The 21,988-nt window shown below is 40.8% G+C and overlaps 1 protein-coding gene and 1 long non-coding RNA gene across 6 annotated transcripts in view; one reads left to right on the top strand and one right to left on the bottom strand.

The window, feature by feature from the left end:
• The window catches only part of LOC103381841 (ectonucleotide pyrophosphatase/phosphodiesterase family member 7-like), a 4,394-nt gene extending 920 nt beyond the window's left edge, over positions 1 to 3,474 (bottom strand). Inside the window, exons 1-4 of the mRNA XM_008314397.2 lie at positions 2,859 to 3,474; positions 2,534 to 2,679; positions 1,820 to 2,452; positions 1,324 to 1,564 (exon numbers count right to left, since the gene is read on the bottom strand). Of these exons, the coding sequence (XP_008312619.1) occupies positions 1,324 to 1,564; positions 1,820 to 2,452; positions 2,534 to 2,679; positions 2,859 to 3,132 (1,294 nt within the window). The 5' untranslated portion in view covers positions 3,133 to 3,474. The remainder of the gene's footprint in view (positions 1 to 1,323; positions 1,565 to 1,819; positions 2,453 to 2,533; positions 2,680 to 2,858) is intronic.
• Positions 1 to 21,768, top strand: part of LOC103381842 (uncharacterized) — a 24,115-nt gene extending 2,347 nt beyond the window's left edge. For 3 of the 5 annotated variants that reach the window (XR_003050272.1, XR_001760452.2, XR_521841.3), the window contains 4 exons: positions 7,742 to 7,882; positions 14,179 to 14,280; positions 14,518 to 14,542; positions 15,402 to 21,768. This is a non-coding gene — a long non-coding RNA (uncharacterized LOC103381842). Of the gene's footprint in view, positions 1 to 7,741; positions 7,883 to 14,178; positions 14,281 to 14,517; positions 14,543 to 15,387 lie in introns of all 5 variants that reach the window. The other 2 variants (XR_003050273.1, XR_521842.3) reach the window with 2 other exon arrangements.
• The last annotated feature ends 220 nt before the right edge of the window (positions 21,769 to 21,988 follow it).

Here is a 21,988-nt window from a genome sequence, read left to right on the forward strand (position 1 = left end):
AGTTCTGCTCTATGGATCGGTATATAAAGATTTTGTGAGTGATATAGCCAATGTTCCGTGGTCAGCACACGGTCAACAAACAGCTACGGTATCAATGTCTTATCTTCTTTGTAAGATAGTGTCAAATACAGAGTCCTACTTCAGTTTATTTACCTGTGAGACACTTATCACGACCTTAACCATGTACAGTGAATCACAACAGGGTTAAGACTATCATCATGATATTTTTGAAATATAAATCTACAATAGACAGTTTGGACAGAGGCTGTGTGAGATGGAGACGGAGAGGATTTCTGAATGTATTGAAATAAGTCATGGAGATGGTTGGTGTTGATGGAGGAAGTAAGCTGGAGGTGGATGTGACTTGTGATGTCAGCAGAAACATGAAGAGGAACACCATTTAAGGAGATGAGAGAAGAGAAATGACACATTTCTTGGTTCATATCTGACTTATAAATCTGTAGTTATTACTGTAGACTCCTTAATGTTAAGGACCTAATGATCTGTCTTGTTGCAGGAACTGTTGCTCAACACTCATTTCTGGTAACTTGATCCTTTGTTTGTGTCATACCAGGACAAATAATCTTTATGTTTTTCTCTAGAGATCCTCGGTTTCCATAACTGTAGAATTCTAGGTTTTTGTTTTGCTTGTGCTCCAGATCACAGCCGTCTCTTTTCTCACCCAAGGACAGAAGTCAAGATTGTTACAAATGGTACTTTTTGATTTAGCACTTCGATAACATCTATTTCAGAACTTCTTGACCTTTTGGACCTTGGACCTCTTCTTCATACTCACTGACTTCACCATGGACGCATCATTTGTACTTCTATGACTTCTTCTTCCTGGGAGCCATGGAAATGCCCCACTTTATGCCCAGCCAAGATTAGACCTAAGAGTTTGACTTTTATGTAGTAGCACTTCCCTCACATTTGGACTAGTCCTAAAGTTCTTCAAACTGCATTGAAGTCCTCAGGGAGTGCCTGAGGGAGTGACTAGATTTCTTCTAGTTTCTCATAAATAAACTTTGAGAAACTTCTCACAAAAAGCTCTTCCGTCTGCTTCTTTCAGCCTTGTTCTTAAAGTCAGACTTGAAGTCCTTTTTATTTATTAATACAGTGTCTCTAAAGCCCATAAAAGAGTTGCATGAATTAAAAAGGATACATTTTCTAATTTTCTAAATGTATTGTTAGAAAGAGTTTGACACCTTCACATGTCATTATACCTGATAAAACAGCTTGTTTTTACTGTTTTGATATTAAATAATCAGAAGTATTCTTCAAACCTTTGGATTCTGTGGGTAACTGTGTCAAACCCTCACTTACTTCCGCCTCTTGTGTCAGTACTGGACACCAACATGTCTTTTACTTTGTCCAAGTGTCCATCATGAACCTCTGGCTTTATTCCCAGCAGGTGGCACATCAGTGGGTACACATCTACCAGGTCAAAGGGGTCCACCAGGAGGTTCTTTTGGAAGTCGGGCCCCACGGCTCTGAAGAAGACTTTCATGTCCATGATTTCGTTGTCAAAACCGTGCTCTCCTTTGACGTAGTGCAAAGGCAGAAGCTGAAATGGACACAGAACATAGACGTAGGAAAACTTCAGCAAAGCTACTCTCAGAATCTGCTGTAGGAAAATAAATACACTACAGTTGTGTTTTTATATATTTTCGAGGTGAGATTTTTACACCTTATTCACAGCTAATAGCCCCACTCCACTATCCTACAGACATTGAGGTGGGTCTACCTCTGTTCCCCAACCAAACACTCTGATGCTTGAATAAATACTCTACTACTCTTTGGCTCTTTGGCCTTTTCTCACCCCATTCACTGCATATCCAGCGTCAGCTATGAGAATGATGGGTAAAAGTCGGGGATGATTGCTGTAGTGCAGTCTAGGTGGCACCTCCTCCTTCTTGTACACATGGAGGTTTGGGTGACTTCTCTTCAGAGCCTGGTACACCTTCTCCAGCTGCCCCTCTTTGGGGAGCAGCATTCCAAGCGGACCGTAATCCAACAGCTGGAACTGAATGTCTTTGAAGCTGAACCCAGGGATCTTTGAGAGGATGATCTTCTGGACTTCTCCCTCACGGAGCATCTTGGTCATTCCGTGATCGGAGGTGATGATCACATTGAGCCGCTCACTGAGGCCGTGTTCTTCGATCTGGTCACGGATGTAGCCTATGGTGCGATCCACTTGCTCGATCATCTCCCACACCTCTGGTGAATCTGGGCCGTACTTGTGGCCCGCTCCATCTGGCTCTCCAAAGTACAAGGAAACAAAGTCCAGGTCTTGTCTCAGGAACCAATCACCAATCACCTTGTCAATGTTCAGTCTCCACTCGGTTTCATTGGAGTAGTCGTAGGTGGCAGATTCCACCTGTCTCACACTCACAGTTTCTCCTTCATATGTTGCTGCCGTGCCAGGAAAATGCAAAGAGCCGGCTTTTAGACCCTGGACAAAGAAGACAAGTTGTAATTCAGAGTAGATTTATTTGACTACAACTCAATATTACTCAGGTGGAAGTAAATGAACCTCTCTCTGTGCTGTTATCCAGATGGGTAGACTGCCATTGTCCCAGTAGGAATCAACAAACTGGGCACTGTAGTACTGCTTCTTCTCCTGAGTAGTGGTGTTGAACCACATGTTGTGGATCACGCCGTGGTTTTCAATGTGTCTCCCTGAAGGCAAAGACGGTTAAATGTGATGTTTTGCTATGATTATACAAACATATTGTACTTAAAAAAAGAAGATTCTTTTGCTAAAAAGGTAATAGCTGAGTTGCTGAGGTCATGTCATCATCTAAAAGCCCTGGTAAATACATGGTTTACACCAATATTACAGATTAAAGTGTTTTTACCTGTCAGCATTGTGAAATGAGATGGACTGGTGATGGTGAGGAAGGGAGGGGTCACATACTTTGCTTTCACCCCATCCTGCGTCATTTTATCCAGATTCGGTGTTGCACTATGACGCTCGTAGTCCCAGCGAAATCCATCGAAGGAGATCAGCAGCAGTTTGTTTTTTGTGGAGCTGCGTAAAACTGACTGTGGATCAGCGTAGTCTCTTCTGGGTGCAGCAGCACAGGGAGAGCTGGAGGTCAGGCCCCAGATGAGGAGGCAGAAGAACAGCATGTTTTTCTGATTCAAGCCTCTCACAGCTACAGTAAAGCAATGCTGAATCCATGCAGATCCTAATGAGGTTATAGTCAAATAATCTGACGATCTGATGCTGTTAACCAATGTGTTATCTACGTTTACTGGTCTACAGAACAGCTTTTATGTTTTTATAACTATATTGTTAGCTGTGATTGGCAGAGAGACGGTTCTGTGTACCCTTTGAACCTGGTACAAAAAGGTGTGTGAAAGGTGTTGAGAGGAAACTCATTGCAGAAGTTTCTTGTAAATAATTGTCTTTCCAGGTTTAAAAAAAAAATCGCTGGTTGTGGTAGACCATTAATGATGCTTTTGTCCAGTCAGCCTCGGCAATAAACACAAAACATGTTGATGACTCTTCATCAGGCTATGTAAGTAATATAAATGAATTGGATTCTAAAAAGAATTCAAACTACATATTTATGAGTTACTTTGACAAAAAAAAAAACTTGCTAGCTTAGCGGTCTTGACCAGGGACACATTGGTAAACAGTTGGATTCAAAGTTCCCAGTAGGGCATGAACATGTTCTCTTATATTGTAGTGTATATTTAATTATTGTATATATAAGTAGAACAAACTATATAAGATAATATAAGAAATATTAAGCACAGCTGGATACTTCACACACCTGTCTAACAGCCCTGTTCTGATTGGTTGAGGTGGTTCAAACTTTCTATTAAGCTCCGTTTGGACAGATTTAAAAAAGTTGTTATTAATTATATACAAACTTATGTTTTATTTGTTGCATGCTGACTGCTGTGTTTGTGCAGATGCTCCGGAAATGACTGATTATCTACAGTATAATAAGGTGTGTGTGTGTGTGTGTGTGTTTGAAACAGATATTTATCAATACTATAGTCCCTCCTCTAAATATCACTCTACTATTCTGTGTAATATGCTGTGTGTATCCTGTGCTGTACACCTTTTCTTTCTTTCTTTCTTTCTTTCTTTCTTTCTTTCTTTCTTTCTTTCTTTCTTTCTTTCTCTGAGGAGCTGTATGATGGCAGGAAAGGTCATAGAAATCTGTCAGATCTCGCACTGACATATGTTTAAAAGGAATACTTGAGAAAGGCTGTGGGCGACCCAGGGTCCCTGGACAACTTGTGCCCCAAGTCTGATCTCTATTCTCCGTAGCATTTCATTTTTCAGACTGGCTGTGGTGTGTAACCCCTGGTCAGCGCTGCAACCAAACAGAGCCACAACAATCAATGAAGTTATTCCCTGCAGATAAAGCAGCAGAAACACCTGTATCTAAGGCGTCCTATTGATATGCTGTGAAGCTGAGACCTCAATTTTTTCTGCTTATTCACTTTGTGACCCAGTCACTGCTCAACTGCCTCCCAACCCTTGACTGTGCATTTACTGGGCCACTGAATCAGACACATCCAGTGTGTCTTTTACTTGTTTGTCCTTTCATTTTTATTTTTTATTTTTTCTGTGTGTGTGTTTTTATTTTTATACTATTTCCGAATGACATTTGGATGTGGGCCACTCCTGGCTTGTACCTGGTTCAGACAAGTGGATGAGACACTATTCCTGATGTGACCCATTCAAACAGATGTCGGTCTTGAAGATGAAATCAGTGTGTTATGTTTTTTTATTCAAGAATTTAAAGATTTAAACAGAAGCTTTTCACATTGTTTTTTATTTAGTTATAGCACCTTTAGCTAATACTCACACATGGTTTCTAAGTCATAAAAAACTCAGTACAACAAAAAGTCAATATTTGGTATTAAAATGCTTTAAACGAATCAGTTACTATTTCTTGTTTAAACCGAATGTTCGCAAACGCACAAAACTTCTTCAAACAAGGTAAAAAAAGGAACACAAGGGAGGCTGCAGTATATTCAAATAGCCAGCAGATGGCGACTTCTCACTGACAACTAAGATTCATGTCCTTTGTTTTCCAACTCTAAAATCATTAAGGATCTGGTATCCACGAAAGTATGGACCTTGGCAACTGCACTAGCTAGTTGTAGTAGACTCTATTCAAGTGGCTTTATTTCTAGAATGTTCTTTCCATTCTTTACTTATTGTGTATTTTAATACCTGCTCAGTTTTCTCCTCTTACCTTTCATTTAGGTTTAATGCTCAACATTGAGGGCAAAATAATATATTTAATCGTCCAAATTTAGTTAAGTTGTTGAACAGAGTAGATGGATTCAGTCATTTCAATGCACAGCTGATAAACCCTGTCATGAGCTCCACATACCGTATACAAGGAAATGCGAAATGCAAAATGTGAGAAGCCGTGAGATGTATTAGCATTCCCGCAGATTAAGTACGGCCATAATCTTTTATTATAAGTATTTTATTATTATAATGAAGCACGAGTCTGTTTTGTTTCTTCCTGGAGAATGAGCTGTGGTGTTGTTGCCAGGCTGTGTGCTGAGAGATGTATCACAGTTATTACACTCTCATTATGTTTGTACACAAAATAAATAAGTCTGCAGTCTATTTCTGCAACCACCTTAACACTTCTGCAGCTTCAGGAACTTCACTCTCGTCAAGTTTGCAGCCAGAGCTTGTGTGCGTGTGGGGGGGGGGAGTGGGTGTGGGTGTGTGTGTGGTGCAAAGTGGGCTGAAAAGTGAGCTCAGGATGATGCAGTGGGCAGTTTTTATGTAAAAGGAAAACTGATAAACATACTGTATGGCCTACCTTATTTGTCACATTCAAACCCTCCGTCACTGCTAAAGTAAAAGATTAATTGTGTTATTTTTTGTGGTCGATGAAGTGATAATATTATTAAGTAGTACATTGTTACATTGAGTTAGAAAATCCACCTTCTGGCTCCTCCCCTTTTATATGTTCAGTTATTGTCGTTTCTGATGTAACTGCCCTGGTTTAAATGGGCATCAAGGTTGGCGGGGTGTGATTGGCAACTTGGGGTTAAGTGTCTCACCCCCAGAGACTGATAGGCACTCAGCTGGAGTTGAACTCCTTCAGGGCACAAGGCAAACTTCCCAACCCACTCCCCCCGCCCCTGTCATTTGCACTATAAATCCATTAATAATTGCACGGTATTAGTCAAAACCAGCGTCCCAATGACTGGAAAGAAAACATCTCCATCTTCCATCCCAAAAAACAATTACACTAAATAATTACTTTGATTTGTTCTCCGCTCAGGACTTCTCCTGGGGCGAGATGAGCCTCAAATTAGCCCTGATGGCTGTGCCAGCAGTGTATGAGTGTGTGTTTGTGTAATGGAGGGATGCTTTATGAGAAGTGTTGGTTAAATGTGACTGATGGGAGTTTTAGTGCACTGTATATGAGGTATCTGTTGTAAGAATACATCAATAAAATTGCCATGGTGCTTTTTGTGAGGACACCAATATAAGGCTATGAAACGTTAGCCCTTGGTACAAATGTTGGCTCTTAAAGATGTAATTCCTAATCAAATCTCTTATTTAGTGATGCATTGAAACAAAGAATCATTCCAAGAATGTGTCTTTCCCCTTCTGTATATTTCCTCTTTTTCTACTTTTTGTGAACGTGTTGCTCTCCTTAAATTTCAATAAATTTCAATTTAACAAATAAGTAAGTTGGTCAGAATCAGACGATGTATTTCAGTTGTTCAATTAAGTCCAGTTATTCTAGTATATTAACTAGTAATAATGACTTGGCACAAATCTACCGTAGCTTTAAGCTTAAACCTGAATTTGTATTCTATTCAAGATCCACCTAATAATTCCGACTCAGATGTTTTTAAATTAATAAAAGACTATGAATAAAAACGCATTTACAGGTCTTTACAGATTTTTTTTTCTGCTTTATGTGCTGCCTCCCTGCAGCAGCAGGTCTGGAGAGACTCTGCTGTGTTCTTCCATTACTCCCCAGCCCTCTGTCGCCCTCTGCAGCATATCAGCTGCAACAATTACTCAAACGCTTAATGATAATCTGCTGAGGTGGCAGCATGTGCCTTTTTACTGTACGGGAGCCTATTTGTGTGTATTTACATGCTCTCAGAGTGGGCGTTCACCCAGCCTCCCACATCTCCTGAGATCCTAATTACAAATTGAGTGAGAAGAATAACCAGGGAGATAACGAAGCAACGCCGACCATCTGTAACCCCTGCTAGCGGTGTAATGTTTCAGTGTTTTATTGCGACACATATGCTGCTAGCCCCTCTTCTGCTTTGTAAGCCACGAGCAGTTTAATTACCTGCAATTAAGATCCAGTTTGTTAGATGAGGAGGAGGAGGCGCAGGCGGAGGATGCCAAACTGAAAACAAAAAAAAAAAAACTGTGCGGGGAGACTCAGCAACTGCTGACAGATTCATGGTTGCACACTGTAACTTAGATAAGTAACTATTATCAAGCTTTTATTTCCCCAATAATCTAACGCTTTAGCGTGTCAGTATTTCTATACTGTGTATACATCTGTATTTGTGTATACATGTGATACTACACTTATAATGAGATGTGGTGTTTCTGGGATTTGTTTGTTGAGTGAGAAGGAGGAGCGAGAGGAGGTGTGTACGTGTATACATGTAAATGTGTGTGCATGCGTTTGCAGCACTATTGCCCCAGTCTGTGCTGCAGTGACAGTGATGTATGGGTAATTTAAAAAGTTGTTCTTTTCCACAGAGCGGTCTGCAGTCAGGCCAGCCAACCGCAGCCCATTCCCCTACAGCACTGAGAAAACTCATCTACATCCACTCCAGCACACTACACACAGAAATGGACGGACGGACGTACGTGCACACACTTCCCTTATGCAAACAAAAGGTAAAAAAAAAAAAAAATGTTCTCACCCAAAGAAATTTCCCTTAAAATGACATCATCAGGCACTTTTTTTCAAGATTGAAATTGTATTCAAACAGTTTAGGAGTTAAAAGTTCATTCCTGTTTACCCCGATGTCTAGGTAGTTACTATTTGATCCAGCAGAGGGAGCTCTCAATGCTACTTTACCCAAGAGCTTTTTTCTGACCAGAGAAAGAGAAATGTCAGTGGCATTTATGTTGTTTTGGTGTAAACCATCAGACTAGACAGCCATCTTGGATGTACTGTGACCTATTCATCCCTCTGTGCCTTTGTCACACTTAGAAAAGAAGGTCGAATGTTGCTTTGCTGTTAGCTTTGCCATTCTTTTTTTTTATGGTCTGTATTATCATTCTACCACGATGATAAAACGAAACTGAGCCCATCACCAAGAGGAGCAGTGGGCAGCTTTCAGCACCCGGGGAGCAGTGAGTGGGGACGGTGCCATGCTTGGCCTCCTCTGAACTGAAAATTAATATTAAAATACTTGTCATTTTAGGTAATAACAACCATACAACATTCATCCTCAGTAGTGTTCGCTCGCTGACCAGAAGGCCTCTGTGCCTGCGCAGTCTGAATTTGTTGCTTTCTTATTTAGTCAAATTAGAATGACGTGAAGGATTAGGATTAGGCATATATCTTGCTAATGACTAAGGTTTGGTATGAGGCAAGGAAAAGAAAAATATCTTAGTGGAGGGCTCACAAAACCATTAAAAACAAGTGTGTGTGTGTGTGTGTTTACAGTGTGTTTTTTTGCTTCCATTCTACCAAGTGAAAATCACTGAATCTGAAAAACTACTTTCCGTGTGGTGGTGACAGGGATGGAGGTATCTCCAACATGAAATGCATAGAAGTGTTTGATCTGACAAGCCCAAGTACAGACCTGTGATGTGATTTTTGGGGATTTGATGAAAACTGATTCATTCATTGATAACTCCCTGGTGGAAGTTGGGTTTTGGTGAGGGAAGCTGCAACGCGACCAAGAATCTCCTGCGAAGTGCTGGCGAAAATTGACAGAGTCCTAACGTTGCTGCAGTTGTTTACAAGCCGTGAGCCACTGAAACAGTTCAGAGCTCTTCACATGGTTCCTCTCTATGATGTAGCCCAGGGAACTTTGTGCTGATGTGAAATGTCAATACTTCTCTGTCTTCACATATAGCTCCATTCCTCGCAGCAGTCTTTAAAGTAGCTGAAAGACGTAAGAGATGTTGATGGTAATGGAAAAAATGAGATTACCTGAGATAAACAAAGACGGGGAGTCATTTAGACCAAAAGGTATTAGCCAATATTTGAAGTATCCCCCCAGGAAGTAGAGAGCAGTTTTAAACTCATCACCTTCTCTATCAAGGATCAGATGGTAAGTGTTTCTGAGCTCCAACTTAAAGAACTTTCTCCCTCTCTCTCCAGGCTCTCCCCAGAGAGGCTGGAGAGCGGAGCTTATCGAGGAGTAATGAGCCCTTGATCTTGATGGTAATGTTTGAACCGCAGGTCAATATGAGGATGAAGGGTTCAATCTCTTTTTCTTAACTAAGAAAAAAATAGAAACAAGAGCAGAAGAAGAGGGATAGATGATATTTTTTGTTTGTGTTTCCTTCTTGTTTTTTGGGGAGTGGCTGTGTGTGCTGATGGTACATCTGGTAACGAACCACTACCCAAAGAACTGGGCCTCTGTGGTTGCAGTGAAGGAGAATGTTGTTTTAAATGTAACTCCCAGTCTGGAGATTCAGCATCAGTGGCTGTGCTGGGGTTTGAGCAGCTTGTTTATTCCGGAGTTAAAAACCGCACCGCAGAACTGAACGGAGCCGTGTTAGTCATCTTGATTTACTTCTACTGCTACAGATGGTCAAAAAGAACTACATCCTGTCTCACTAGCCCTGAACGTCTGCTACCTGCTGTGGATCAAGTAAAGACAGGAAAGGAAGCACGCTCTCCTGCCTGCTGCGGCAAGAAATGTCTCTGACTGCAGTAGAAAAACAACAATATTCTTACATAACCTAACACAGTCAAATACAAACCACGCTAAGCTTTAAAACCAAAAGACAAAAGCTGTAATGAGTGCTAATGAGTCTTCATACAACCTTGGGGGGGTCTGATAAAACCCTGACCTAGGTCCCATCCAACATCCCTAGACGACAGCTGTGAATGTTGTGCAGTTTAGGATAAACTGAAAGGTCACTGCTTCCTTCTAACACTGAGAAATAGAGGCGTTAGTCAGATGTAATCTTCCTTGCCTTAGCATAAAAAAGTCAAGGTTTATGCACATTTGTAGCCGCCTGACCCAGTCTTTGATGTGTGGCGCTGATGAATCCACTTGGCCTAGATGCTGAAAGGGTGTGACGAAGCAGCAGACGTTGATGTCATGCCAGGGGCTCACGGTCGTAATATAAAGTTTGATCAGAAAGATCTGAAACGTTCTACCTCACTGTCAAATATTTGATCTTGGATGTGTTTTAAACAACATTCTTATAAACATCTAATTATGATTATATCTTATTAATAACACATTTCCTGCTCTCACATTTCATTGTGTGCAGTGCTGTCACGATGAGTAGTTCACTTTCCTTTCCTAATATATTCCTCTTCCTTGAGCTGTAATCCACATTTCAAACCTGGCGTTGAAAAAGTATTTGTAATTCTGATTATGAATAAAAAAAAAACTACAGAACGTTTGACCCAGCACCAGTGCGCATCAAGAATAAACTTTTTTGGTGCCTGGCTTTTGGGGATGCTGCCAAACCAATTTTCCACACCTGTAGACCAAACCAGAAATGTCCAAAAATCCAAAACTGATCAACACTTCAGAGTTTTTTTTCTTCGAAGTTGTTGATGCTAATTCTTTCCTTAAACCATGGGCTGCTTTAAAATCTTGATACTGATAGTATTTACCAAAAGTAGAGTTAGCCATGTAATGAAGGGGAGGAGGTGGGGGAGGAGGAGGTGAGCAGTGGTTGTGAAACTTTTTTCTTTGAGCTGTTGTAGATGTCACTGGACAAATGACATATTTCCCGCCATGTCCCCCATACATTAGCCCCAAGGAGGATCTGCCCCGTAGTTTGGGAACCACTGTCTTTCTTCAGCAGCATTATGTGGACACTATGGCCACTCTCTAAACTGACCAAAGGTTTGAATTAGAGGATGAATATTTTGTTTGTCTCTGTCTGTGGCTCTGTGAACTCAATAAGTCACTGCGCCCCCACCTGATGACTGATGATATTGACTCTAATGACAGATTAAGGAGTAGAAAATGAATAATTGATAGTACGAAGGGTAAAATGATCAAAGAAATATGACAAACACCATGCGACCTAAAACTGTTCAACTGTTGGTGGCAGTGTTGGGTTTTTCCTCCCCACAGTTTTTTTAAAAACCTAATGCTGACCAGTCCCTGTAAGGTGGTAGTGAATCCTGCTTCTGTCTACGGTCCTACAACATCTGTGGGCTCAGCACCGTTAAGAACTGGGGACAGCAGAGAGATGTTTGATTTTTTATATAAAACTATGGTGTGGACAATAGAAATGGACATTTGTGAAAGTAATCTCACATTCACCACATTTATAGCATTTTTTTCATAGCTGCCCAAAAACTTTTGCCCAGTTAGAAAGCTTTCAGTAAAGACAAAAATCTGCAGAGTTCAAATTTCTCTACTGTTCTTTTCTCCGTGACTCCTCGTGTCCTTGTGGCTGTTTACCAGTAAGAGTGGAGTGGACTAACAGAGAGCAGAGCCTCCCTCCTGTTGGGTCGGTGATGGATGAAGGCTGCGAGTGATCACTCCACAATGACACACACCTAATCCTCTCCTCTCTTTTACTCTCCCACACTGCTTCCCTCTCCTATCCCGCTGCATATCCTCTATATCCTTTATTACATCCATTTTCTTGTCTAATCTTCCATCCGTTCTCTCCTAACTGCCCTTCTCATTTCTCAGCATCTTCTCTTCTTCATTTCATTTCCCCTTAACCCACACTATATTTTCTGCAATTTCCACCCCATATACACAACATGATTGAGATTTACAATTTACTGGCTGCTGTAAACACAGTCAACGTGAAACAAATAGGAAAAAACACACTTTCTTTACATTTGCCCATCTCCCTCTTTCTCTCCTCTCCTCTCCTCTCCTCTCCTCTCCTCTCTTCTCCTCTCCTTTCCCTTCCTTTCCTTTCCTTTCCTTTCCTTTCCTTTCCTTTCCTTTCCTTTCCTTTCCTTTCCTTTCCTTTCCTTTCCTTTCCTTTCCTTTCCTTTCATTTCCTTTCCTTTCCTCTCCTCTCCTGTCCTCCTCCGTCCTCTCCTCTCCTCTCCTCTCCTGTCTAAAGGAAGGATGGGGGTAAACCTGGAGGTTAATGCTTTGTGCTCTGCGGTGTTGGTGTTAACTCTGCGACACATCCTGACAAAGGCGTTCTTGGGAATTGCTGTATGTTTATGCTAATCTCTCGATGCCTCCTAACACCATGTCGGTGAGATAGAGCTGTCGTGTTGCGTCCCCATAAGGACACACACACGCACACGCAGAGCAGACACACACATGCCAAAAACAAAAATAGACTGACCAGTAAAGATCAGGGAAACAATTAAATCAATTGAAGCAATGCAAATTAGAGAGGCCTCTCATCTTGATGGTTATCCAATTTATTGTGATAAGACCTTTTCAGACAAATTGGCTCCCCTCCTGATATGTTTGTGGGTCGGAGGACCTCACTGCAGACATTCCACCAGGCAGTTTTTATTCCATTTCTTTTCCTTCTTCAGTATTTGTAAAACTGAGTGTACTCAGTGTCTCATATTCTGACACGCAGAGGAGCCGTGGATCGAACCATCATCCTCCCAATTAGTGGTGAAATCCACTCTGCCTCCCGATGCACAGCCTCCTCGCATTAGTCAATGTGAGTTTTCGATGCACTCATGCATTGTATCTAATAAACTTCTGGTGTTTCTGTGCAAAACACAAAGTGTGACATTGGGCCCCATTAGACTCTTGATCCCAGTAAACAAGGTGAAGGCTCACTGTCTGATTCTGCTCAGATGCTTTAAACTGTTATTTTTGTATTTGACTTGCGAGTCGAAAATTAGAGTATCAACGAGACCTTCAAGAGACCCTCAAAAGTTCACCGCCCTTTCCCAGACAGCGCATCAAAACAGTCAAAGTTAAAGTTTGTCAGTGGGTAAATTAACGGCAGCAAAATTACAACTGTGTGCATAATTAAAACACTTTTGGAAATAAGTTCCTGCTGTCAAACTGCCAGAGTTTGAAAAAAATGCTATTGGAAAGAATAGGTTCAAACCACAAGTACCTCTAATGGCACAGTCAGAAATTCAGAGAAAGATGGTGCAGATTGTCATAATAACCATTCTCTCTGTGTGTGTGTGTGAGAGTTTTTGTAACCTGCTGCTGCTCATTAGCAGGAAATGAGAAATAACATATTAATTGGTTTATTTATAGTAGTAACGATCACAGAGGATCAAAACTAGATGCAAACTGCTAGAACTGGAAGAGACCAAGTGTGGCCATTAGTGGAGTTATGCTGCCATTTAAAAGTAAAATAAATAAAAAATCTTTGCATTGACTATTTCTGCTCTGTGTGAATAAATAACAGCTACTAATAGACAGGAAGCTGCAAACATGAGGCTCGTAGAAGCTCACTTAAAAAATAGTACCACATGTATAATTCAAAACGCCTCCATTTGTAAATCCATGAGTGTCTAGAACCAAAATTTACCAAAACCAAAAACTGTTTGCACCGTCCATATTCTGGCTAATTCTACAAGTGACAGAGTCACAGTGTGGTTTTTTTTAAAGAAGAATTTTAGAAAAACACACGTGGTTCCCTCCATGCATCGTTGATTATCATGACAGAAAAATGCTAATTCTGTTCATTTTTAGCTTTAATTTTACCAGGAGTTCCAGCTGTGTCATTAATGTCACCTCTGCTGGTTTTTAGAACCGATTTTCTTGCCTGAGAACCAAATTAACCAATTTTGACACAATTTTGACAAATTAACCAATTTTAAAAATAATAATAATATATAACTGCTGTTAAACACAGTACCATAGCTAGGGTTGAGCTGAAGGTGTAAACCAAAAGTTCTAGGACCGATGTGTTCATTCCCAGAGGTGTCAGACTTTAATAACTTGTGACATGTGTCTCAGGTGTCGCCAACATTATGATTTTTTGACCAAACTTAATGGAAACCTGTGAAAAGTATCTAAGCTTTGCAGCAGATTTTCATCTACTTCTCTGTGCTGTTTTTTTTTTCTTTTCCCCAGAACTGAAATAAGACTTGACAGGAACTGGATTTCAGTCCTAGAAGACAAAGAACCCAGTTGTGACCTGGAGCCAAAGACATCCTCCAGAATTCAACACAGATGGTATTTATTAATACAGATCTTTATTTCTTTTTTGTGTTTTATAAACTTTTTTGTTGTTGTTATTATTCATTTCTAAATTACTAGCTTTGAGCTACTTCTTTGGTTTGGTTTTGTAATTTTAAACATTTTAACTGTGGTTTTGTAATTTTTTTGGACAAAAATGTACTTTAATTTTACTTGTCTCCAGTATAAGTTAGTTAGAAAATAACAGCATTTTTTTCAAACTCTCCTCCTTAGATCTTCTCCCAGTCTCTGCCAATGGGTGAGTTGATGAGTGAAGGCTCACTTTGGTTGATATTGATGAGGAACAAAGACATATTTGTCTCTACTTGTAAATGGAGTATCTGTTCTCTTTAAAACTGCAACTCCACTGAGAAGTAAACTTGGTTAAACTCAGTGTCTCATCGTTGCCTTAAGAATACTGTTGAAAAAGATTTCTGTCTTGCTCTACAGCTCATTCCTCTCCTTACTGACACACACACACGCTCACACTCACACTGAGCCTGGTGTAGTCTAGTATTGAGTGGAGATGTGAGCCTCACGGCTCCTCCTAGTGACATTGATCTGAGATAAAGATCAAACTGTGGCCAGACTCTCCCAGGAACCCTGCTTTTCATTATTAACTGTTTTAATGAGCGTGTGTGTGTGTGTGTGTGTGTGTGTGTGTGTGTGTGAGAGAGAGAGAGAGAGAGAGAGAGTGTGTGTTTGTGTGTGGGAGAATGTTGAAAATGCGCACACACCTCTGCATCAATGTAACGTCAAGCATTTGTAAATTGTTTACATTGAATGGAAATCTGCGGTGTCTGTGAGCCGCAGCACCACTGAGCCTCAGCTCCACCTCTGTGTGTGTCAGTATTTCATGGTGTGTGTGTGTGTGTGGGTGTGTGTGTGTGAGAGAGAGAGAGAGAGTGTGTGTTTGTGTGTGGGAGAATGTTGAAAATGTGCACACACCTCTGCATCAATGTAACGTCAAGCATTTGTAAATTGTTTACATTGAATGGAAATCTGCGGTGTGTGTGAGCTGCAGCACCACTGAGCCTCAGCTCCACCTCTGTGTGTGTCAGGATTTCATGGTGTGTGTGTGTGTGTGTGTGTTATGTGTGTGAGAGGGGTCTTTGCAGGTTGTTCCTAAGTGGCACCACCAAACCTGATAGTTGATTGGACCAGAGAGACGGGCAGGCAATCAGACTCCACACAGACGACCCGAAGCCAGGAGCGTCTCCTTGTTTCAGCAGTTAAAGGACAGTTGGACAGCTCCCTCAGAGGCTCACATTCAGCACCACGGACAGCGCTCTTCACTCCTCACTCCTCACTCCTCCGAGGCAGTTTTTAAAATGTCAGATTTTCTTTTAATATAATCTGACTGAGCTCAGAAGAAAAAATGCGTTTGCATCATGAATAGTCATGTAATTGATTCAAAACAGATTTTGTCAAAAGTTATGGAAGAAAAACTATTAATAATTTAAAACGCTTGACTGAACTGTCACAGTAATTCTTTGCATCTACTACAAAGGCTTGGAATTTGGAACTTGTAAACAATACTAAATAAGCAAAGCAGACTTTAAAACTGACATTTTCTAACCTTCTGATGTTGAATACTAAAGATCAGTCAACTACAGATATGACTGTATGGATGCAGTTTAAGAGCCAATCATGCGACAACATCACGTAGTCCTGTGCACTTGGTGAAGGTGTCTGGGTCAGATACGAGCGACTCTGCAGAGTCTTACTTTGTTAATGGCATCTGTTTTGACACCATCTGCAATATCACTGCCTTATACTTTCAGAATTCTGACAAGAATTAAGATTAAATTATACTTTTTGCTGTAGAGGAGAAGATGTTCCAGCGGTCATAGAGCTAAAAACACATTCATTTAATTTTGCATTAAAAACGTAAGCAACTTTAACAGACCGTTAAATGCAAACACAGACAACGCTTCAGTGCATTTTGGCTTTCAGACCATTTCAAAATCACTCCTGCTAAAGTTGAAAGTGAGGTTTGTAATGAGCAGAAAGGTGATTGAAGTGACTCTAACCCTGACATGATGAAAGGACTGATGTAAGTGTTTCACAAACTGCTGATCCACTGCAGTTTCCCCACCAGCGTCTCCTCTGTTTTACAGACTGGTCCAGAAACCAGGTACAGTTTTAGGAACGTCACATGTGTTTATCGTCTGAGGAGTTTTACCAGACTGGGTCAAGATAACATGTTAAAAACAAAATCACATATATTTATCTCATCGTATAGGCCACATATAGGCAATCACAGAGAGCGCCATCCAATGGAGGGGCGATACTGTAACATTTTAGCATTTTAAAAAAGAGCAATCACAATGGAGGGGCTGGGGGAGGACAACAGCGAGTGCTAAACCCTAATCTTGCCTAGTCCACCAAAATGGTTAGAGCGGACCATGTGCATGTTATGTTACTTAGTAACTAACCTGCATGTGATTAAAAACCCCTTTTCTTCTTCTTCTTTTCACAGCAGGAAACCCTGCCCAATGCCACTCCTGTGGGCTAAGACCAAAAGTTTTAGGAGTGGAGTTTTAGGATAGTGTCAGAAATTTGACTTATGTTACAAGGAAGTAGAGGCATACGGTATAAAAATGGTTTGTGCTTCTGCCTTACAGCAAGAAAATCAGTGGTTCAGTCCCTGGTTGTAGTTGATAGTCCTTCAAATTGTAGTTTGCATGCTAATTTGTGTTATTTGTAAGTGAATTATTCACTCTAAATTGACTTGAGGTGTGAATGTGAGTGTGAATAGTTAGCTCTATGTGAGGCCTTGTTGTGTACTGCTGAACTCCTCAGGGTGTAATGCTGCCCTCGCCTGATCACAGCTGGGATTGACCGTGTAAAGGATGAAGGTGAAGAAGATAAATGAATGAATGAATAAGAGGACAGCATCCATCCTCCATCCTGCTGCTCACAGTCTGAATATCAGGGTTTGGGGAATATTTTCCAAGCATTCCTTAGGCGTCTTAGACTCAAATAAATATGGCTGGAATGACACGGTCTATACAAGTCTTGTTGCTGATCATGTTCATCCCTTCATGATCACATTGACACCACTTCCTGACAGTGACGTCCAGGCAGGACGACTCGGCGTGTTAAACTCAAAGTTGGTTTCTTGAACTTGACAGTGAGTTCACTGAACATCAGTTGCCTCCACAGTCACTGGATCTTAATCCAATAGAGCACCTCAGAGACGGGGTGGAACAGGAGATTGTTATCGCAGACGTGCAGCCAACAAATCCGCTGTAGGTCCTGTGATGCTATCATGTCAATATGGACAGTCTCTGAGGAACGTTTCCAGCACTGTGTTGAATCAGCGTCATGCAGAATTAAAGCAGTTGCCTCTAATGACGTAGACAGTGTATACAAAAAAGAGATAATTTTAAATGCTGATTAGTTTTCAATTGGGATGTCCGATGTTAACTATTTGCTGATATCTGATATGCCGATTATTAGGTGCCTTCTTCTGGGCAAAACTGTGTTATCAGGTTTTTATTATCAGAGGAAAAACCACGACGATTCTTACCTATATTACATAATTATGCTAATATCGGGTCGATATATCAGACATTTGTAGTTTTTTGTTAATTTATTGACAAGAAATAAGTGTGTTTGTGTGTGTTGAGTTGCACTCCCAGAGGGTAAACACTGTGTATGAAGTACGGTGTGGGAAAACAAACACTGCAGAGATTGTAAAACCCAGCACTTCTAACTTTCATGAACTGCCTTCACTTGAGTGGATGCAAGTGGAATGAGCCACTGCTTGTCATGCTTGAAAAGATTCAGATATATACACGAGGTTGCTCCTTTCACCCTGCATTCTCATTCTTTTCCTGGTTTATTCCCTCGGACACGCTTTTTCTGTCTCTATGACTTACAGATGAGAGACAAGATGATTTTCAAGGTGGTAGAGGGAGAAGGGAGACCTGGAGCTCGGCCCTCTGTCTAACTTTCATATCAGAGAAAAAAAATGAAATGATCGATTTTCTGTCTGTTTCTCTCTCTGCCGGGAATATTAAAACAGACAGTGAGGTTTCACACTTACCCTTAGCACCACCACCAGCCCTCCTCTTTCTCCGCCCTCCTCTCCGCCTGCCGTCTCTCCCCATCACTCCTCCTTTATACCCTGCCCTTCCACTCCTGCAAGACCACAACTCCAACCCACACCCACTTTTTCATGGTCATCTTCGATTTGGACTACTCCAGTGTCATCCCTCCATCTTTTCTGTTCTCCACTCGGGCCGTCTTTCAGAAGGTCACACTGCCGGTTGACAGCAGGCCTCTTTCTCCTGGGCTTGATGGTAGAGGGCAGGCTCTGGACAAGGACTGAGGGTAAAGACGTATAGAGATGAGAATTTGACAGAGGGAGAAGATAAGGAGGAGGGGAAGGGTAGGGAGGAGGTTGTCGAGTTGTTCATAGCCTCGGGCAGGAGTCTGTTAAATGTGCTCCTCCATTGCACCGTTGCAGCGTTTGGCTTCATATCCATGCTGATCTAAAGAGCTGAGAGGGAAATGGAAAGGTGTGTGTGTACTCTTCATGGATACTCTCTGTTTTATCCCTGACCGTGGTAGTGATTCTCTCAAATCTTTACTTTCCATCTTATCTTTGCTCATATTGAGCCTCAGGATTCCTGATATAGGAAGGACTTCCTCTTCTGAGCCTGTTCTGTCCTTCTACTCGGCCCAACTTATCATTAAAGCTGTCTATCTGACGGCTGGTTGGATGTTGATGTTAGTATTTATTTATTTATTTTGTTGCTTCTCTGTGGTATGTTGTGTCTAACTCCTTCAAATAATCCGTAACTTTCACGGCCACACATTAGAAGAGAGTTTGACGCTCTACCTGTACAGCGAGAAGATTACTACTCTGAATCCTGACAGTAACTTTTAGTATATCTGTAATCCTGAAACATGCAGGTTGGTTGGTAATTTAAATATGCCACGTATGCCAAACGGATGGCTCGGGGGCTAAATCCAGCCCACTGTGTCTGTATAGGTGGCCTAACTTGGCTTAATAGACAAAGGAAATCATAGGCATAATTGTATAGAGTCTGTGCTAATGTTTACTGCTGTGGTCATGTCCCATGTGTATGACAAATACATGTCTAGTATGTCACAATTCTAATTCTCTAATTCCAATTCTAATCAAGCGTATGGTTCAGTGTAATTCACAGTCTGTTCAAATTCAATATTAATGCAGTGAAAGCACTGCCAGCAGTAAGACTGATTAAATACAGTATAAGCCTGTATCAGAAGGTTTCAGACAATTCTGTGGTGTTGTTCTAACAAGTCAAATGTTCCACATGAACATAGTTAAAGGAGTAATGTGATGGGACATGAAAACCTCTACTCAGTAATCACTCCATTACCTCCTACTTTAAGGGCATCCTAAATGGTCAAAAATGGCAACAAAAAAAAAATATATAAATGAATTTCTGTCTTGTCCAATTGTCCAATGTGTCTGTCCTTCTTGTACTGTGTCTTGAGGCAGGATGAAAAAAAAGACCCCACTTTTAGGAATTTATTTTGACGAAGTCTGGCTTGGACGAGTCACGTAATGTAGTGTATTAAGCAGAGAAACAGACTCCATCAAGAATCTGTTTCTCTGCAGCAGTTAATGGTAAGTTAACATGAGCACGACCCGTTTTTATACCGCTGTTATTTTGTTTGTGGCTCATTACATGAGCGACATATAACTAATGTGCTTCTCTGATACAGTGTCTCAATTTAGGGCTGCCACAGAGCTGTGTGAATATTTTTATACTCTTTATTGTCGATGTTTAAATGAATACGGTGAAGTAGTCCACTTCAAAACTATCATCCAGGATGTCACGTTCACACTTAGTAAACTGTAAAACTGAGGGTCTGGGTCATCGAGCAAATGAGAGACAGGGACGGAAATCTGCTTCAATAACAGAAATATTTAAAGAAAAAACTGATAGACTGTTAAAATAGAGTTATATTTCATAAAAAAACTGGTCTTAAACATTTGAATTAAAAGCAGTGCTGTTCTAGATAAGTTGAAGCCTTGGTTAAAAATGAATGCCTTCACTGCTGTTGACCAGCAGGGTGCCTTTGGAAACGGAGCTGCTGTAGGTTGAAGACAAATTAGGAGGAGGAGAGGGGGGAGCTGATGTAACAGGCAGAGAGAATAAGGAAAGGCAGGAGTGTGGAGGTTTGGACGTGGAGACGAGGGCTGGTGAAGGCAGGCCATCGATGCCAGACATAAAATATTTGTGATATTTGTTCTTGCTGTACGACCTACTGTACTTCCCTAATTCCCATGTACAGTATTTTGACCTCTTCATTACACAATGAGTTAATTGCTGGATGGTTAAAACTTTGTTGCAGGAGTGGAAAAAGAAGAAAAAAAAGAAGAGAAGGAAGAGGAAAACTCCTGCCGTCCTAACGGGATTTTCTCTCTCGTCCCCCATTTTGGGAACCATGTCTTTTTTTCTTTTTTGTAAATGAAATCTCACAACTGAACTAAAAAACAACCTTCAAGTAAATTAAATAAAAACTGTGTCCATTTAGAAAATGCGTATTGTGGATATATTTGAATATTTCACACCACTGGAAAGAAGGCAAAAAGAGGAGCAATACCATACAACTATTACTTACATGCATAAGAAGATCCAAAATAACTTAAAAACTGTTTTAAGGTTGGTCAGGACTTTTGTCTTTTTTTTGCCCTTTAGCCCGACTCTGAAAGTTTGTGGAGCTTGTCAAACGCCGCACACCTCTGCCACATATTCAGCATTCACCTGACAAAATCAGAGAGTGTATTGTTATTCTCAAGCTGCCAGTCTCACTCTTTAGAAGCCCAGCTAGTCTTAGCCCTCTGTTCAAGGTTGTCCTCAGTGCTGCCTGACAGTAATGATATTAATTCTCTGCCAACACTTGAACAATTTCTCTTTCTTCCGTGTTATCTGTTATCCCCTGTACTTTCTTTGTTCTTCCAAATCGTAAATTGTTTTCCTTTGGCTCCACTTCTCCTTGAGCTTGTCATTTGTTTTCCTATTAAAGTCATCCTATGATAAAGTTTGGTCTGTAGCTACGGGTCGGACAGATTGAGTCTTTCTGTTTTAAGATGTGTTTATGCAAGACTGAGAGTTATGTGTGCGTGTATGTGTGTGTTCCAGCAGGGTTTTGTCAGATGAGATGAACAATGGTGTGTGCCCCTGCAATAATTCCTGAAGATTTCAGAGTTTTGGATATGGGGGAAATATGGAAGAAATCCTGGCAGCAGAGGGCGTTAAAGTTTAGTCCACAGCTTGGATAAAACCTGAACTGGAGGAACAAACAAGAATGGATGGATGGATGGATGAAGGCTAGTCCAAAAACAATAAAAAAGCCCATCCAATAGATATGTACTTGCATTCCTGACCAGTAGAAGGCAGCACTAAGACCCTAGCAAGGAAGAACTCACTCATTTTCTTTAAGAAAAATAACATATTAAAAATTCATTTTGAAAATGCAATGTCAGTACTTCTTACCCTTACCCTTCTTAGAGGATTCCTAATTTAAATGTATTGATTCTATGTATTGTAAACAGTTGGTTCAGAGGGTCTGCAGGGAATCCAAAAGCTGGGTTTATAACTACAGTATCATTGCGGAAAACATCCAAATGCTTTAAAACAGAAATAGGTGAAGAAATTGTCTTTTTGAATCTGGTACATCAATATTTCCCAACTTT

This window comes from Cynoglossus semilaevis, chromosome 8 (genome assembly GCF_000523025.1).
Source record: "Cynoglossus semilaevis isolate Cse_v1.0 chromosome 8, Cse_v1.0, whole genome shotgun sequence".
In the NCBI taxonomy this organism is placed as follows: domain Eukaryota; kingdom Metazoa; phylum Chordata; class Actinopteri; order Pleuronectiformes; family Cynoglossidae; genus Cynoglossus; species Cynoglossus semilaevis.